The sequence below is a fragment of the Astatotilapia calliptera genome, chromosome 18 (assembly GCF_900246225.1).
Source record: "Astatotilapia calliptera chromosome 18, fAstCal1.2, whole genome shotgun sequence".
NCBI lineage: Eukaryota > Metazoa > Chordata > Actinopteri > Cichliformes > Cichlidae > Astatotilapia > Astatotilapia calliptera.
In genome coordinates, this window is record NC_039319.1 from 23,801,811 (window position 1) to 23,817,892 (window position 16,082).

Sequence of the window (16,082 nt, forward strand, 5' to 3'; positions counted from 1 at the left end):
CTTGAGGGAAAGGAGCGACTCATAATACTCGTGACACAGGACAGAGACGGCGTGAGTTTCAAATAAATTTATTTGTCTGCAATGTGAGCTGCATTTTCTCTGCAGAGGCCCTAACCGTCCCCTTCTTCTTGCTCTTGCGCTCGTAAGAAGCTGGCCTTTTTCTGGGCGACGCGGTCCTTCCTCTGTGCCAGAGATAACTTGGCGCGATTCCACCTGCCCGGAAAGAGACGACGACAAAAAACAACTCCATTAACATTCACCACACGAGAGAAAAAGTAACTACTTTGGCCTCGATTTGGCATGAAATAAGAGCAGTTATTGTTCCACGATGGTGACTGTCAACTCACCTCTTCTTCTTGACGTCTTTTTTGGGTTTCTTTTGGTGTATGGGGTTCGCTCTGATGGCGGCGTGTGCTTTTTTGTACATTTCTTCGACCTGAAAACAAAACAGGAATTTAATTAATGACAAAGCTGTTCATTGTGTACCTAATAGATTGTCGTTTCTCTTGAAAAAAATAACAGGAAACATCAGACGACATTGTCACCGGAAAGAGGGGAGGGGGTATTGAATTGATATACTAATTCAATACAGTCTACATGTAGAGAAGCCCATACTGGATCTTTGTGAGATCATCACTGCTATGAGTTCAAGTTTCCTGTTTGCATTTGATGCATTCAAATTAGATATTTGACATGCAAGCAATATTTAAATTATGTTGATGTAAACATCACCAAATGATCAAATTGCAGAGGAAATGTTCATCTACATGATACATAACAGGTCAGACTTTTCTTTATTTTTATATAGTGCCAAAAATAATTGCGGTCAAGCTTTTTCTGCATCACTGAGTTGAACACCACTTCGAGTACTGGAAACAGGAAACCAAATCTTAAATGCATCTGAGAGTGTCACCTCAACATTACATGATTTAAGCAGACACGAAACTAGCTAACAGAATCTGTTCAGGCCGTGTTCGTAAAAATCACGCAGCAAGTGTTATGTTACCATGTCTGGAGTGACTCCGTTCTTGATGAAGCGCGAGAACTGTTTCTTGTAGGCGTCCTCGTCCTCCTCCATCAGGTAGGACATGTAGTCGGCCACGTTCATGCCCATGATGTGTTTCCGATGCACCTCTGCGTTGAACTCTTTACTCTCTGTGTCGTAGCCGGGGAAACGTTTCAGACTAAAAAACAGAAAGTGTGAAGAAACTGAGTTGGGCTATTAAAAGACGCCTCTGAAGAATCAAGTTTAAAAAACTAAACAAAAACCAGACAAAACAAAAACACAAGGTTCAAGGTAGTTCTGTTCTTTGTTGTGGAACAACGTGTTACAGCTGCTTTTTGTAATCAACCTCTGAAGTTGAACTGTCGCCATCAGGGGGCAGCGTTTTACCAGTGAGTGCTGAGATGGTTGCTGCTGCTCCAACTTTGCCTTCTCACAGGCAGCGACCGCAAGGCCTGATGTAGACTTTTGCCAGTGATCTTTTAGCCATTTCCCACTATTACCTACTGGGCTTGACTCAGTTCTGCTCTTTTCCCATTACAAAACCACCTCAAGTTTGATTTTGACTTTGCCTAGTAACCAGAAATCCCTTTTCTCCCTACATGGGAACTTTCCATGCCATGCATCTCCCCCGACGTGTAGTTACATTTCTCAGGTGGTGCATGTCGTGTTACGCCCCAATTAAGGTTATAAATGGTCACTGGCTATGGTGCAAGTTACAAAGTAGATGTGACGCAGAAGTATAAATCGTGTGTATTGTGTGTTGGGTCGTCAGAGCAGCACGTCCAAAAGTCTGTGACCTCATTTGTATGCGACACAACAACAACAACAGAGGATGTTGTGGTGATGGTACGTACACCTGATGCTCGGTATATGGCATTTTGTCAGTCTTAGGGACTACAGTGGGGGGTTTTTGTGCAGCCATTTTCCTCATTGCCGGGTTTCAACAATAGTGGCTTTGATTTTCGTGAGGGAGTAACTCTCATGACTCATGGTATGACACTACTGACTAGCCAATCAGTGGCATGCAATCTGTTTGCGTCACACGCCTCAGATCACTTGAAACCACGCCCAAGCAGGTACTAAAAAGTACCCAGAACCTGGAACTACCACCTAATGGCAAATCCTAAAAACGGTCCCATCCTGCTTCTCTCAGCCCCGTCTTGAAAAGGACAGTAAACATCAGCTAATGCAAATGAAGGACCAACTACATTTTGCTCAGCGTGCTTTTTATCATCATCGAGAAGCAGAGATGCACCAGCAAACTAAACGGACAAACTTTAGCTGGACGGAGACCAGCGAATAACCACGTAAACTCTAACTGGAAATATGCGATTGTAAAAATGTCTCAAAGAAAAACATGCACACATTCCTGTTTCTGCGCATGTTTACTGCAGGAGTGAAGCTGCAAAAAAAGTCCACCCGAGTGCAACTCTGACATCATACTGACCTGTGAGGAATGGCAAGTCCACCGTCCACCGCCCCCTTTAATGCTCCAAACACCTTGTTCCCTGTAGTGGTTCTGGCCAGACCTGCGTCCAGATAACACGTGAAGGCGCCTGGTTGTCCATCCACGCTCTCTACGTTGAACTCATCTCCCGTCACCTCCACCTGGCCCTCGTACACCTGGTCCATGCCGAACTTTTGCAGTAGCTAGGGAGGAGGAGGATGAAGGCGTATGAGAGGATGTGCAAAAACATAAATCTGCTCCAATGTATGGCAACATATGTGTGTGTGTTTGTGCGCACGCTTACCCTGCGAGCCAGCAGCAGCCCAGTGCAGTAAGCAGCAGCATAGTTTGTAAGGCCCACTGTGATACCATACTTTGCCAGCTCATGAGAGTAAGCAGCACAAACGATATGGTCTCCCTCAATCTTCGCGTAGGCAATCTGGACAACGCAGACATAGCAAGATAAGACAGCTGCTTAAAAACACGTGACCTCTCAAGTTTGAGTCTTTCTGTCACTGACCTGGCAGCAGATGTCCCTGTTGGAGAACCTGACAATCATCCGGTACTTGGGGGTGTTGTACTTGTTCTTGTCCTGCACAACCAAGCGTTTGCGGGCAAAATAGTCGGTTTTCCCCTCTGTCAAATAATAAGTAACAGCATGTGGTTTAATGGCGTATGCTCCATAGAAAGGGGATCTGAGCCTATGTGCAATTCATCTTGACTTTTACCTCTCCTCCTCCTGAATTTGACTTCGTAGCGCTTGAAGTAGGCCTTGTTCTTCACCACTTTGACGAAACCCTGAGAAGAGACGAAGAAGCAACATGTCAGCAGAAGCAGAAAATACCATAAGTATCAAGCCTCCAGTTGTCCCTATGGGCACAAAAGCTGTTTAACCGCTCGGAGTAAGTCTCCACGAGGAGGTCAGCTGAGGTTTCAGCAGCCATGAATCGCCACGCTGGAGCCGAGCGGCTCACCCGGCCGGAACAGCCCGACAAGCCGCAAATATCCAGCTCCATCTGTCCCTCAAACCGCTTTAGACACTCATCTAACTACAAACACACCTCCACAAACTCAAACCGTCTCCACCCGGTGTATATGAGCTTTATCCACTCACCATTTTGGGGTATTTTTTCTTCTTCTTTCCCCTCCTGCACTAACTAGCGGACTCCGGGACACGGAAGTCTGATGTCGCTATCTTTGGGGGGGTTTTCCACGGAGCGTCGCGGGTTGGCAGCGCCCCCTGCTGCACCGGAGACAAACAGCACAGGCCAACAGAGGGCAGCAGCTACACGGAGAGCACAGGTCTGTGGAGGGCCACAAATACATCACATAGATCATTAAATAACTGTTGTGTCATTAATGAATTAAAATGGCAAATGTATTATTTTTTATTAAATGTTTTAATTATATAAATTAATATTCAATTAATCATTTTTGTAATTAATAATCCACTTAGAATAAGGAGGGTGAGTACCTTGGTCATTCCAGAGGGATCAGAGGGAGTAGAAGTGCTTTTCCCCCCACATTAAAACGAGTCAGTTAAGTTGAGTCAGGCATCTGACCAGGATGCCTCCTGCATGCCTCTAAGTGAGGCAGTCCGGACATGTCCTGCTGTGGGCAGACTTAGGACTTGTCTGGCTTGGGAAGGTCTCAGCATCCTCCCTGGATGAGCTGGAAGGAGGTGGCTGGGGTGAGAGAAGTCTAGCCTTCTCTGTTGAGGTGCTGTCCCCACAAACTGATCCCAGATAGGTGGTAGAAAATGGATGGATAATAATAATAACTTCATTTTGATTGCATTTTTAAAAAGCATAGTTAAAGTGCTTCCCAATTTGAATAAAAGCGGCACATTTAAGTTAAATATACCTGAGAAAAATCTTTCATTAGATCTATAAGAGATTTTTACATTTTAAACCAACGCCGTAGAAAGCAGGATGACATTTGCAGTGTGTCAGGATTTTAAATTTACACAGAGAAAAGAAGAAAATAGGAAAAGCTTTGAGGTGACATGCGCAGGGCCACAGCAGCCCTGCGCATGTGCTGTCCACATACACTCTGTGACGCCAAGCGTCTGATGTGATAGCACATTTTTGGTGACACATCCTCCACGATGGTGAAATCAAGACACGCAATACAATGTTGATGCATCGAGCTGGAAACGAGTCTGCCGGGAGGGTGGACTCTCAGTCCCCAGAGAGGTCACAATGTCTGAAAGCTGAATCAGAATCTAAGGTAGATGAGCTGGCAGCCCAGTGTGCACATGCAGTTTGTGTGGCCTCATTTAACCTCTCTGACATTAGTGTTCAGGCCTCACAGTCTGCTTTTTAGGCTCCTCTGACTTCAGTTTTCACTGCTGTGGGCGTTGAGTCCTTCACTTGTAGTATATTGTAAGAGAAATCTTTCACTTTTCCTTGGCAGTCGTGGAGCTATTGTCCGGAAATAAGCACTTCTGTACCTGGAAGGTCTGTGGGCTGTTACTGGAACTTGTAAATTTTCCTTGTAAAAATGACAAGTAAAGAGATGCCAGAATAATGTTGCTTCTCTGCTTTTTTCTTTTCTTGTATTATCACCGCTCCAGATGCTGGTTTGACCCTCACTGCCCTAACTTTACATTTCCTTTCCCAAAACAAGCACAATACATTCAAAAGCTCCTCCTGACTATATGGACCCACTAGTGGGATTTTCTTCACCTCAACAGCTGTTTCCAGGGTCAGCATTGAACTCTCAGACTCAGTGAAGGCAAACATGGCTGATAAATGCTCAAAGAGCTCAGAAAAATGGAAATTTGAACATTTTTATCTATCACAACGAGGGCAACGTTCCGTCCAGCGGAAAACTCTAAATGGAATTTGTGACCAAAATGGTTTTTCTCTTTTTTATTTGCGTATTTCCATCTTTGTTTCCGGTGAATAAAAAGCTCTTCCTTTCTTTATGAGAAGGAATGTGGCTAATGAAGTCAACTTAACATTATGTTGTAAAACAAATGTCAAATAAAAGTGATCAAGAGCTTAAAGAATGCTACAATGCTGAGAAAATCCCACTTGCTGTGAGGCAAGTTAGGTAATACCCTCAATATTTATAATAGTGTCATTATTGACGTGTAAATGCAAAACAGCAGCTATTATTTCATATTCACTCCAAGATCTCTATTTATAATTCAGTCACATTGTAAAAGTGAGGTGGAGTATCAGTGACGCCATATGATGAGTGAGCAGACAGTCATCAGCTGTTACTGAGGGGGACGTGAGCAGCCAGAGCAGCAAAAGATTCCATCCCACCATGTGAAACCACCTATTTCCAAAGAGCAAAGCAGTGCCCCGCCTATGGTGTTACTCTGCTGTGATTAATCTGATGTCATCCGCAGAGTTCATGGACGTGGAACGCATTCGGACACGGCAAGTAACGCAGATAAGAGTCAGAATATCAGGAGCAACGCAGAGAAAATCAGCACCTGACACCAGTTGCAAAACTCAGTGCGCATCAAAGCAAAGCGAAGCAGCCTCCCTTCTTTGCGTGTGTGGAAAGAAATTGATTTTAGGCTGGAGCAGGAAAGTTATCAACGTCAGCTGAGACCGTTTGATTAATCAGAGCATTTTTCCTACACGCTTTAAAATATTAACTTTATGGTTCCTTCTTCTTGTGGCCACAGTATGAGTATGTTTTAAATACTTAAATTATTTTACTTATTTATTTATTTGGTTTGTTGTGAGTTCATTTCCCATGAAGGTATGTTCAAAACGGTCTTTTTTGTTTGTTTTTTACATCAATTATTATTATTATTATTATTATTATTATTATTATTATTATTATTATTATTATTATTATTATTATTATTATTATTATTATTATTATTATTATTATTCATCCATTCTCTTCCTGTTATCCTTATCAGGGTCAGCAATTAACCTAACCCCACTAACTGCATGTCTTTGGACATGAGAAACCACACAGAAATCCCAGATGGTGCAGTCGAAATCATGACCTTCTTGCTGTGAGGCAACAATGCAAACTATGACTCCACTGTGCTTTTTATTATTATTATTATTATTTGACACTAAGGACCTCTTCAGAGGGTGTGCTGGGTGCAGAAGGCAGCATTGATGGGGAGACAGAGAAGGGTTTGCCTTTGCATCCAGGACCTTTGCTCTGAGATAGCAGAGCAAAGGATGCGCTTTTACGTCATTCGTGTACCTGATGGCTGCAGGTGCAGTAAAACTAGAAAAGCTTCTTCTTCGTCTTCTTGCTCCTCCCCCTGTCAAGGGTCGCCACAGCAGATCGTCTGTCTCCATCTCACCCTATCTCTAGCATTTTCCTCTGTTACACCAACCCTCTCCATGTCTCCTTTATTACATCCATGTATTTTTTCTATGGTCTCCACCTGCCTGGCAGCTCCATATTCAACAGCTTTTGTCCAGTGCATCCAGTATCCCTCCTCTGCGCATTTTTTTTTTTGCCTGATAAACTGTCAAACCCCAATGATTTTGAGTTTACTACAAAGCGCACACACATGCACATTTGAGAAGTTGCATTAAGTGAATTTTTGCTTTAAAATGGCTTAAACATGCCTTTTATATGAGCTCCAGGGTCATTAATTGGCTTCCAGGTATTATAGGAGCCCAACAAAATTTCTGCCATCCCATCCTCCAACAAGGGCAGGAAGACAATCCTGCTCTTGCACATCTATGAATTTCAGTTCATCGTTGATGCAATAGGAGTTGATCTCTTGTGTTTGGTTTATTGTTTCAGTATCTTGGCAGAGCACCTTGTAAATTTGTGCAGAAGAGTACTCTGTAAACAAAGCTTTTTTTTTCAATCTCAAAGATACATCAGGGCTGGTGTGAGCAGCAAAGCAATCAGAGATAACTTTCACAGACTGCACAGTTTGTCAAAACGGGCGTATGCTCTAAGGCTTTCACACCTCTACAACTCACTGAGTCATGATGAACAATTAGATATTCACAAACACTCATGAAGACAAACAATCACATAGAAAAATGCCTTCATAGGGTCGCATGCTTCACCTTCCTGTGGCAGTGACTGATCAGACTTTTTCAGAGCACTTGTTTCTTGGTGTCGCGCTGCTCAGCTGACCTCTCTCTACAGTCGTCATGTTTATCCATCAAAATGTAGCAATTCTCAGTGTGCACAGATGCCCGTGGACTTGCAAAACGTTGCAGTTGTGATTCGATTTTTTAAGAGTTAAGTAAAGTGCAATGAGCTCGTAAGTGAATTTTGTCACCTGTGCCACAAGACGTGTTAAAAGGCACCCACAAAGGCACCCACAAACTGACTGTTTGCTTGATCTTCCTTTATATTCAGCTTAGACATGCAAGAAACACATTTGGGCAGGGAAAAAAAGAACAAGCAAAGAAGTGTAGAGAAAATAATCCATTTTACATGCCAGCGCTGATTCAATGTGGGTAAAATCTTTATTTTATGTGGGTAGTTGTTAGTTATACGCGGCTTTTCTTTTATCAGCGCAGTATTAGACTGCAGTGTCTTCTGTGGTACCAAACACATAGTCAACAGACTGCTTTTGTGTCAAGGGGGGAGAAAAAAACCTGTTAACTCTTTAGCTCTATGAACAGCTACTTTGAAAAGGGGAAGCAGTGATCTTCTGCTTTTCTGCTCGAGTGAAATAGATAATATCCCTCACTGTCACTCTTGGTGCAGATGTCTCAGTGTTAGATAAGAAAAGTCACAGTCACTCTTGTGGACAGCTTGCTCATGGCCGTTCAAGCTCTGTTTCTGCAGAACTGATTTCGCAATTAAGAGAAGCACTTGTCCAGTCATGCCTCAGCAGTAGTAGTGGTCAGCAGTTACTAAAGGTTCACACATGGGCTGAGGGTGTGGTGGGCGGAACAAAGGGTTACGTTTGCAGTGCGTTTATCCTCTCTCAGAAGATGCTCCATGAACTAGTTTTCCAAGTGTGGAATGTTTAGGATTTCACTTTTATTTTTTGAGGGCTTCTGCACTGAAGTAATATCAACAGGAAACCATTCATTACATGTAAATCATGCTTTCATCCCCAAAAGCCAAGGACATAGATTTAAAAGAAGACTTTTGTGGTTGCAGTGGACTAGAAATGACTTGCAGAAAGTCACACATCAACAAATGTGTTCGCAGGCACACCACAGATAAGAAGACTGCACTTTGTTGAAACACAGCACACTCTTTCCTGCTCGTTTTCTCACTGCTGATTGCATGTATTTTCATTTGCATACAGACACAGTTTAATGTCTCCCTTCCCGTCTAAAGCCCATGAAGAAGAACGGGTGGAGTGAAATCTGCAGCGTTCACACACATCATTAACCCTGTGACGTTCTTGCCCGTGCATTTTGAGATTTTTCTGGGTGAGACTGAGAGATTCTACAGTGCAAGGAAAGCTCTTTGCCCAGGATGGCATGCTGAAGCAAACAGGCAAATAATGCAAGGACGCACAAATGCTAAGCAAAGCCAAATCAGTTCTGCTGAAACTAAACTGAGCCTGCTAGCTTTAACACAAGGAAGAGCAGAGATGGTGCAGAGATGAAGTTTTTGTGTGAAAAACGCCACCTTTGGTCTCGTCTACCCAGCTGTGACCAGTGTTTTACAACCTGTGAAAAAAGAAGGAAAAAAACAGTCATACTGGTGTTTTCTCTGTGAAAATGCATCAGTGTGATAAACCATAAGTTCAAACAACTTAATACTTGCAGCATGCAAAGAAAACGCCTCCTAACATCACTTTTTGCAGTCTTTACCCTTGACTTAAAACACATGAGCTTCCTGTATAAATTCTGTATAAAATTACTTCTTTGGTTTGAATCCTGCCGTTTGGAAGCTGTGACCTGAAGTGAAGGGTCATTAAGACTCAACTGTGCCTGTTGAACTCTGACCTTTCGAATGGTTGCCTCACCTCCACAGACATGCAAACAGATACAATGACCAGGAAACACCCAGCAGCTTTCTTCACGTCCAGACACCAATGTCCTCACTGAGTTTCTCGGTATCTCGGGGTTGGGGTGAGGTGTGTGGAGGGGGAGAGAAATTTACAACCAGAAACAGTTAAAACAAGGGGAGCTGCTGAATCCAAAGTGATGAATGAGGGAGGTGATTTGTGGGGTGTTTACTGCACAACTCAGAGGATTTGCTGAGCAGTTTCTTTTCACTGTTTTTGCAGGCTTCCGAGGCTTTTGTGTCCTTGGGATTTGGCACCACTGCAGATCCCCGGGTGCCCTCTGTGATCCTCTAGTGTCATATCAGGATATTAACCCAATAAGTAAAACTTTGACAGAGACGAATCAGTTAGAGCAGCTCAAACGCCGCTCACAGCTGCAGACTTGATTGAGAGTGTGCAAGTAAAGGCAACACATTTGTTGATCGCCTGTGAAAAAGAAGAACTGTCTCATGTTCAGCTGCATCCAGTAAATCATACATTGTTTTAGTACTCTGTCTGGTATCTGGTAGCTGCAGGTGGACCCAGCTGAGAGCTTGATGAGATTTGGCTGGTAATTCCCAGTGGGGTGGTGGGGGGGGGGGGGGGGGGGGGGGGGGGCATACAGTTGAACCCAAAACAAGGACTAAAATCTTATTGTCTAACTGAAGGAAAAAGAATGAAGGAGTTTAAAAGAAAGCCGGTGGGGGTTGGGGTGGGGTGGGGAGGTTAAATGGTGGTTAGAGCTATGGAGCCAAAGGAACCTGTGAGGGGATGAGATAGCGTGATGTGGTTTTCATTGAGATGCCACAAGAGTCCGGAGGTACAGAGGTGAACGCTCCTTGCTGAACACATGGGACTGAAGAAGGACATAAACCAAGGAAAGTCAGTTTAACCACAACAGGTTATTATGCCATGAATCCACTGCAGACTGGGGCAGTTAGTAAAATCAGCCTCATGTGGTTATGTTCTGCAAAAGGAGAGAGCACTGCTTGAAATGATTCTGTTTTCTGGTCCGACAACAAAACCAAAGAAAAGAGGACTGAATGACTTTTCTAAGAACAAACTTTTTTTTCCTCATTCAGTTTCATTTTGACTTAATGTGAGACTGCAGTTTTTTGATGAATCTCCAGGAAACAAACACGCAATCAATGGGAAAGTAAACAGTCTGATATGCCCACAGTCCATTAAAAATAAAGGGGGGGGGGGGGGGGGGGGGTCTGGTACTGTGCATTAGTTTGTAGCATAGACTGTATACCAAAGATGGACTTAGCCATCCCCTGGTTACCAAAATCCCATTAGCTGTCACCATCCTAATGTTCCAAGCCAATCTAATTGTGAAAATGTGACAGTCATATGGTAATGCATACCCTGTTTAATCCTCCTTTTGACACCAATAAAGTCAAAAATTATGAAACTCAACGTCATATTGCAAACTTTAAATTAGCGACTGAAACTATCAGCTCATCATGAAAGTGTTCACTGAGGTCACAGAGCGAGGGCACCAAAGAGCCACTTTCCAGAAGACTCATAATGAACTACATGTTTTGTTTTTGCAAACTCACACTTGTCATTATAGGGGGGGGAAGCAGGTGTAAGGCACTCCTGAATTTGTTTCGTTTCACTAGCTACAAAGATTTTGTTCTATATATATAATCTGTGGACTCATACTCCCAAGCCTGGATTCTAGCATTCTGGGGATCACCACTTTGATTTTCTGGAGCTAGAAGTCTCCATATTTGGACAAGAGAGTGGAATGTTAGCTAATGCTAGCTAGCTCAGCTATAACCAGGCCTCCTGCAGATATCTGCTAATTAGTGATAAGTAACGTACAAATAACATACTAGAAATTCACTCAGAAACACTTGACAACAGACTTGTTGGATAGGCTGCAAGCACATTAAGCAGAGATCAAACGGTATTATTTGGCACATACTTGCAGTGCAAATGCTCCAAAAGGCATCGGCACCACAAATATTGTCAAGGTCCACTTCAGACAATCAAAAGCAGACAGCTGAAGGCTCCTTTAGATTTTTTCTGAATATGATAGATCAACATTTTCTTATTTTGTCCCTTGGCCGGGGAAAGACTTTTAGAAAATGCAAAAGATAAATATTTTTGTCTATCAGGGAAAGTTCAGAGCTTCTATCACAAATTCTGTACCTGAAGACTGCAGCTTCCAAGCCTAAGCTGGCCTGATGTTGCTCATTTGCTTATTATTTCTCTGTTCGTTTCATCTTTACAGTGTAGTTTATATTTTTTGTAACCTTGTAATAGATTCCCTTCTTGGCCAGGTCTCCCTTGAAAAATCTTAAGGGCCTTTAAAAAAGAGGATATCTTCACAGCAAACTTATAGACTTGATTCATTTTTGGAGCCTTAAGCGGCATTCAGGAACTGCCGTTTTTAGTACTTCTTGGTGGTTTCAGTTGTCAGCCCTTCAATGCTGATGGCTGGGTACAGATGAAAAATGTGAGCTTCAGCTACCAAGTAAGGTCAACGTTTAAACAGTTAAGCTAGTTAGACCAAAAGACTTGATGGCTTTCTTTAAAATCTTTGAAGAGCCCATGGTTGTTATCGATAGTTACCAGGTTTGACTGGAGTTATACAGGCCTGACTTCACCTGACGTGCAAGAGGCAAAATCAAGACATGTGACAAGTCACAGTGCATGCTGCACCTCTTCTTGTCAACATTCACATGCATGTGGTGCAAAAGCTGTAGCCTCAAGTATATTTAAAACCATGAGGAGTCCCCCCACAGCCTCTGTCTTTCCTCGCTATAGAGCCAAAAAGGGGGTTCGAGGTTCAGCTTGAGAAAATAACCTCATGGCTCGGCAGCACAAGTCTTTATTTAACCCCGTGGGACTGTGACTCGCAGGTAGACAAGGCTGATGAGTGGCGAATGAAGCAAAGCAAAAAAAAAAAAAAAAGAGACCCTCCTCCTCCACCCCCTCTGATCGCTGCGATTGAGCTTCTATTTCAATCACATACTTGCTGTAAGAGTTAAAAGAGCAAGAATCAAGGCCTGTCTGTGTTGGGGGGAGGGAGGGGGAGACACACGAGAGGAGCCTGTGGCAGCCCTGATAGCGTCTTCTCACTCTGCATGGTTTCCTGTTCTGAGTCAGTGTGTAACCCTGAGTTTGACTGTTGTCACTTGTCTGTCCCTCTGCGTGTGTGTGTCTCTCTCTCTCACTTCTCACAGCTTTAAGAATAATCAGAGCGGCTGATATTCAAACAGGGCGATTTAAATGTGCGATTGAGCTGGGTTTTTTTTTTATTTTTATCTTTGCTAGGTGTAATTAAGCAACCATGAAGCAGAAACAAATGGTGAGTTTGAGGCTAGGACTTGTTGATTTTATAGCTGAAGTATTTTTCTTTTGTTTTTCTTTGTCTTTTGTTTCATTCTTTTTTTCAGTGAGTGCAATAATGAAAGTAAACGTTGGTAACTTATCAGGAAAAAATAACGGCAATCACAGATATGAAACCGATGTAAATTTGTTTTTAATATCACAGAGAAATGGACAGAAATCTGGCTCGGAGTGCGGGCTGTGAGTGACAGTCGTGAGAAGGAAATCTAAAAAGGCAGCGGGATTTATTTTTTGTGCGACGCAAATGCAGAACGATTTTGGCACTGGGGGACTCTTTTATCAAAAGATGAATCAGTGTTTTTGTTTGACCGTCATGCTTGACTGACATTAAAATTCATTTTTGAGGGAGGGGACGAGATCAGGAGGGACAAGGAGCTCGCGCACGCCTGTGTGTGTGTGTGCACGCGTGAATGCGTTGAGACAGTATGAGAAGCGGCTCTCTGACAGTCAGACCCAGTGCGGACAGAGATCTGGAGAGTGTGTGCTCTCGAAGCCGGGATATTAGTGCCTGCGGTGTCAGTGCCGTGTGAGTATGGGACATGTGCGCTCGGCTTCGTGCCTCGGCTATCTGAGTTTTGCTTGCAGGTCTCTAACTTGCTGCAGCTGCATCAAACAAAGTCTGTTCCCACAAACGGATAAAATCGATACCGCTTTGCTTTAGTATGACCTTGAACCCAAATCTTCGCAATGATTTGCATTTTGAGCCTGACAGATTTCTGCTTAAAGGGGGAAAAATTCGCTTTTGTGATTTTATTATCATCATCAGTATTTACACATTTTTATCCTCTCCAGCTGGCACTGGCATGTGACTCTTCTTGTACTTTTGTTCAGTGGACTGCTTAATTGGGTCTGTCTATTAGCCTGGAGGAGGTTTTAATAATGTAAAACAATAAGGCTGAAGTCAGTGCGGGTAAGCTGAAGCAGAGCGACTGTAAAGGGATACTTCGGCTCCCCACCAACAGGCTGTTGCGCATAGCGGCCGTGCGCCGTCTCATTAACGAGATCACTTTACAACCAGTCAAACAAATAGGTCATTATCCATCACTGCCTGCTCTGCCTGTATTCACCAGCCTCAAACCCGCAACTCTCATGTCTCACTTTATCCAAATTATATATAATCAACTGATTTTAATTTATTTACTTATGATAATTTCAGTTAGTTTATGCTTTGAATATACAAACATCAACTTCTCAGGACACAAATCAAATTTCGGCTCCAAATGTATTTTAATGCCTTTAGAATATTGTAAATGGGAAAAAAACAAACAAAAAAGATGTCATTATACGTAAAATTTTCAAAATTACTTTAAACATGTTTACTTCATAAAAATATCAGTGAATATTATTACACCATATGCTTTTAATTTAGGCCGTATGTAGTTTAAGTCGACGTTACTCCACGAGCTACGTAAACATACATAGACTTCCTCTTCTGTGATTCAGCTGACGTCCGTTACAGTAAACTGAATTGAAGCGCAGTATGTGGTCTTCAGACGCATATCTACTCTTTGAGGGGAAGGTGGCTCCACTTTTGGTCACCTGCCCGGCGTCACCTGGTAAACGATACGGCTTCTCTGCGCATGCGTAATAGACTGCCAAAAATCCTAACACCGTATCGCCTGACAACCAATAGTGTTCCAATCTGTCCAGAGATAAAGTCAGAGCAACGCTGAGGGGACAGACGTGAAGGATTTCGGACCCGAGCAGCGCCGAGCTTTAAGACTGAAGAAAACTTCAACAACATGCCGAGATCTTTCCTGGTGAAAAGCAAAAGGGCCCACAGCTACCACCAGCACCGCTACTTCGACGATGACTACAGTAGACTGGACACTATTATGGCTGATGTGTGCGCAGGTGGGTGCATTTGTGCGTAATTACGCACGAAACTTGGGGAAGAAAAAGGAGTCGTCTTAGTGGGAATTCTGAAAATTCAAGTGCACAAATTCATAACTCCTTTCATTGATTATTCTCTTGTGCCAATATAGAAACAAAATCTCAAGCCGAGTTCGATTCCAATCTGGAGCAGGAAGACGTGAGGACCGGCGCTGACAGACTGTCCCCTGGGTCGCGGCTGAGGTCCCCGAGGTCTCTGTCCTCCAGCTCCCCGCTGAGCTGCGGAGGCAGCGCCTGTGACCGGTCCTCCGACTGTGATTTCTGGCGTCCCCCGTCCCCCTCGTCCTCACCAGGTCTGTTCTTATCAAGACAAAAATATCCTCAGTTTGTGTCTAAAATTTAAAGAATTTTTCTCTTTCTCTTTTTAATCCTTCGTTTCATTTGGTGTTGGGTTCATGAGATGTCAAAACCTTTACGCATTTTCAACCCGACTTGTCCAACTATATTTGTGTATGATTAATTATTATTATTGTTGTTATTATTATTATTGTTGTTGTTGTTTATTAAAGCAGAAATTATTTGGGCTATAAATTAAACATAAAAACTTTAAGGTTTTTGATGAAGTGATGAAGATACGAATAATTATATTTCATATCTTCTATTTCACATATAAAATATTTGGTGAAAGAATCAAAAGGACACTTGTGATTAGTGACCGGACACACGACCCAATAACGACTTAAAACTTTTGTTTTGTTCTGCTTTGACTTTTACGCACGGTATGGAGTCATGTCCAATAAAGTGCAGTGCATTTTCCAGGTGTCCATTTTTTTTTTAATGCAGGACATTATTTGAAGTTTTTAAAGATATCCAAATTAACTTTCAGATTCTGAGAAATGCTCCACTCCTGCAGCGGAGGACGGTCACTCGAACATGCCAATCTTCCCGTACTCCTGGTCGGCATACTCAGGAACCGAGCTGAGACATCTGGTTCAGGGGTCTTATCACCACCACCTCCAGAGCCACAGGGAGTCCCAGTCACCTATAAGCATCTACAGGGGAGAGGACAGCGGCAGTGAGTCCCTTTATGTACAGCGGGGCCTCGCGGCCGGATGTTACCAGGGTTATTCTTCAACGGCCCAAATCTGCAGGATGCGGGACAGAGACGAGCTGTATCTGGATGCGAAGCAACAGGCCCGCGTGGCGGAAATCAAGTCTGAGAACGATTTCATCCGCGCAAACCTCGAGTCGAGTGGATCATACAAGTGCATTAAATGTTGCAAGGTAGGCGTTTCCCTAATTTCACTTAAAGTCATCATTTTCAGTTTTTTATTTTGTTCAGTTTTCCTTTTCGCTTCTTTAACATTTTCTCTATTGTTTTCCCTTCATTTTGGGTTTGATTTGGAATCATCCATGTGTTTTCCAAAGGTGTTCTCCACGCCTCACGGGCTGGAAGTTCACGTGCGGCGGTCGCACAGCGGCACGCGGCCGTTTGAGTGTGGGATATGCGGAAAAACCTT

General features: G+C 43.2%; 2 protein-coding genes across 4 annotated transcripts in view; one reads left to right on the forward strand and one right to left on the reverse strand.

The window, feature by feature from the left end:
* Positions 1 to 52: 52 nt before the first annotated feature.
* Positions 53 to 3,672, reverse strand: rpl5a (ribosomal protein L5a). The gene is made up of 8 exons (XM_026148830.1): positions 3,568 to 3,672; positions 3,182 to 3,251; positions 2,974 to 3,089; positions 2,758 to 2,892; positions 2,454 to 2,656; positions 1,007 to 1,184; positions 348 to 436; positions 53 to 213 (listed from the first exon to the last, which is right to left on the reverse strand). Exons 1-8 carry the CDS (start codon positions 3,568 to 3,570, stop codon positions 111 to 113), a joined length of 897 nt encoding a protein of 298 aa, XP_026004615.1. The 5' UTR covers positions 3,571 to 3,672; the 3' UTR covers positions 53 to 110.
* Positions 3,673 to 12,670: 8,998 nt separating this feature from the next.
* Positions 12,671 to 16,082, forward strand: part of gfi1aa (growth factor independent 1A transcription repressor a) — a 4,295-nt gene continuing 883 nt past the window's right edge. The window contains exons 1-5 of one of the 3 annotated variants that reach the window (XM_026148976.1): positions 12,671 to 12,688; positions 14,380 to 14,583; positions 14,715 to 14,915; positions 15,449 to 15,846; positions 15,991 to 16,082. The exon at positions 15,991 to 16,082 is cut by the window's right edge and continues 46 nt beyond it. In XM_026148976.1, coding sequence (XP_026004761.1) covers positions 14,472 to 14,583; positions 14,715 to 14,915; positions 15,449 to 15,846; positions 15,991 to 16,082 — 803 coding nt within the window. In that variant the 5' untranslated portion in view covers positions 12,671 to 12,688; positions 14,380 to 14,471. Of the gene's footprint in view, positions 12,689 to 13,215; positions 13,256 to 14,041; positions 14,584 to 14,714; positions 14,916 to 15,448; positions 15,847 to 15,990 lie in introns of those variants that run through there. The other 2 variants (XM_026148977.1, XM_026148975.1) reach the window with 2 other exon arrangements.

Excerpts from the sequence above, each read along its gene's own strand:
- rpl5a (XM_026148830.1), bottom strand. Across the intron at positions 437-1,006 it reads ACGGAGTCACTCCAGACATG|GTCGAAGAAATGTACAAAAA; the intron begins GTAACATAACAC and ends TTTTGTTTTCAG. Across the intron at positions 214-347 it reads AAAGACGTCAAGAAGAAGAG|GTGGAATCGCGCCAAGTTAT; the intron begins GTGAGTTGACAG and ends CTTTCCGGGCAG.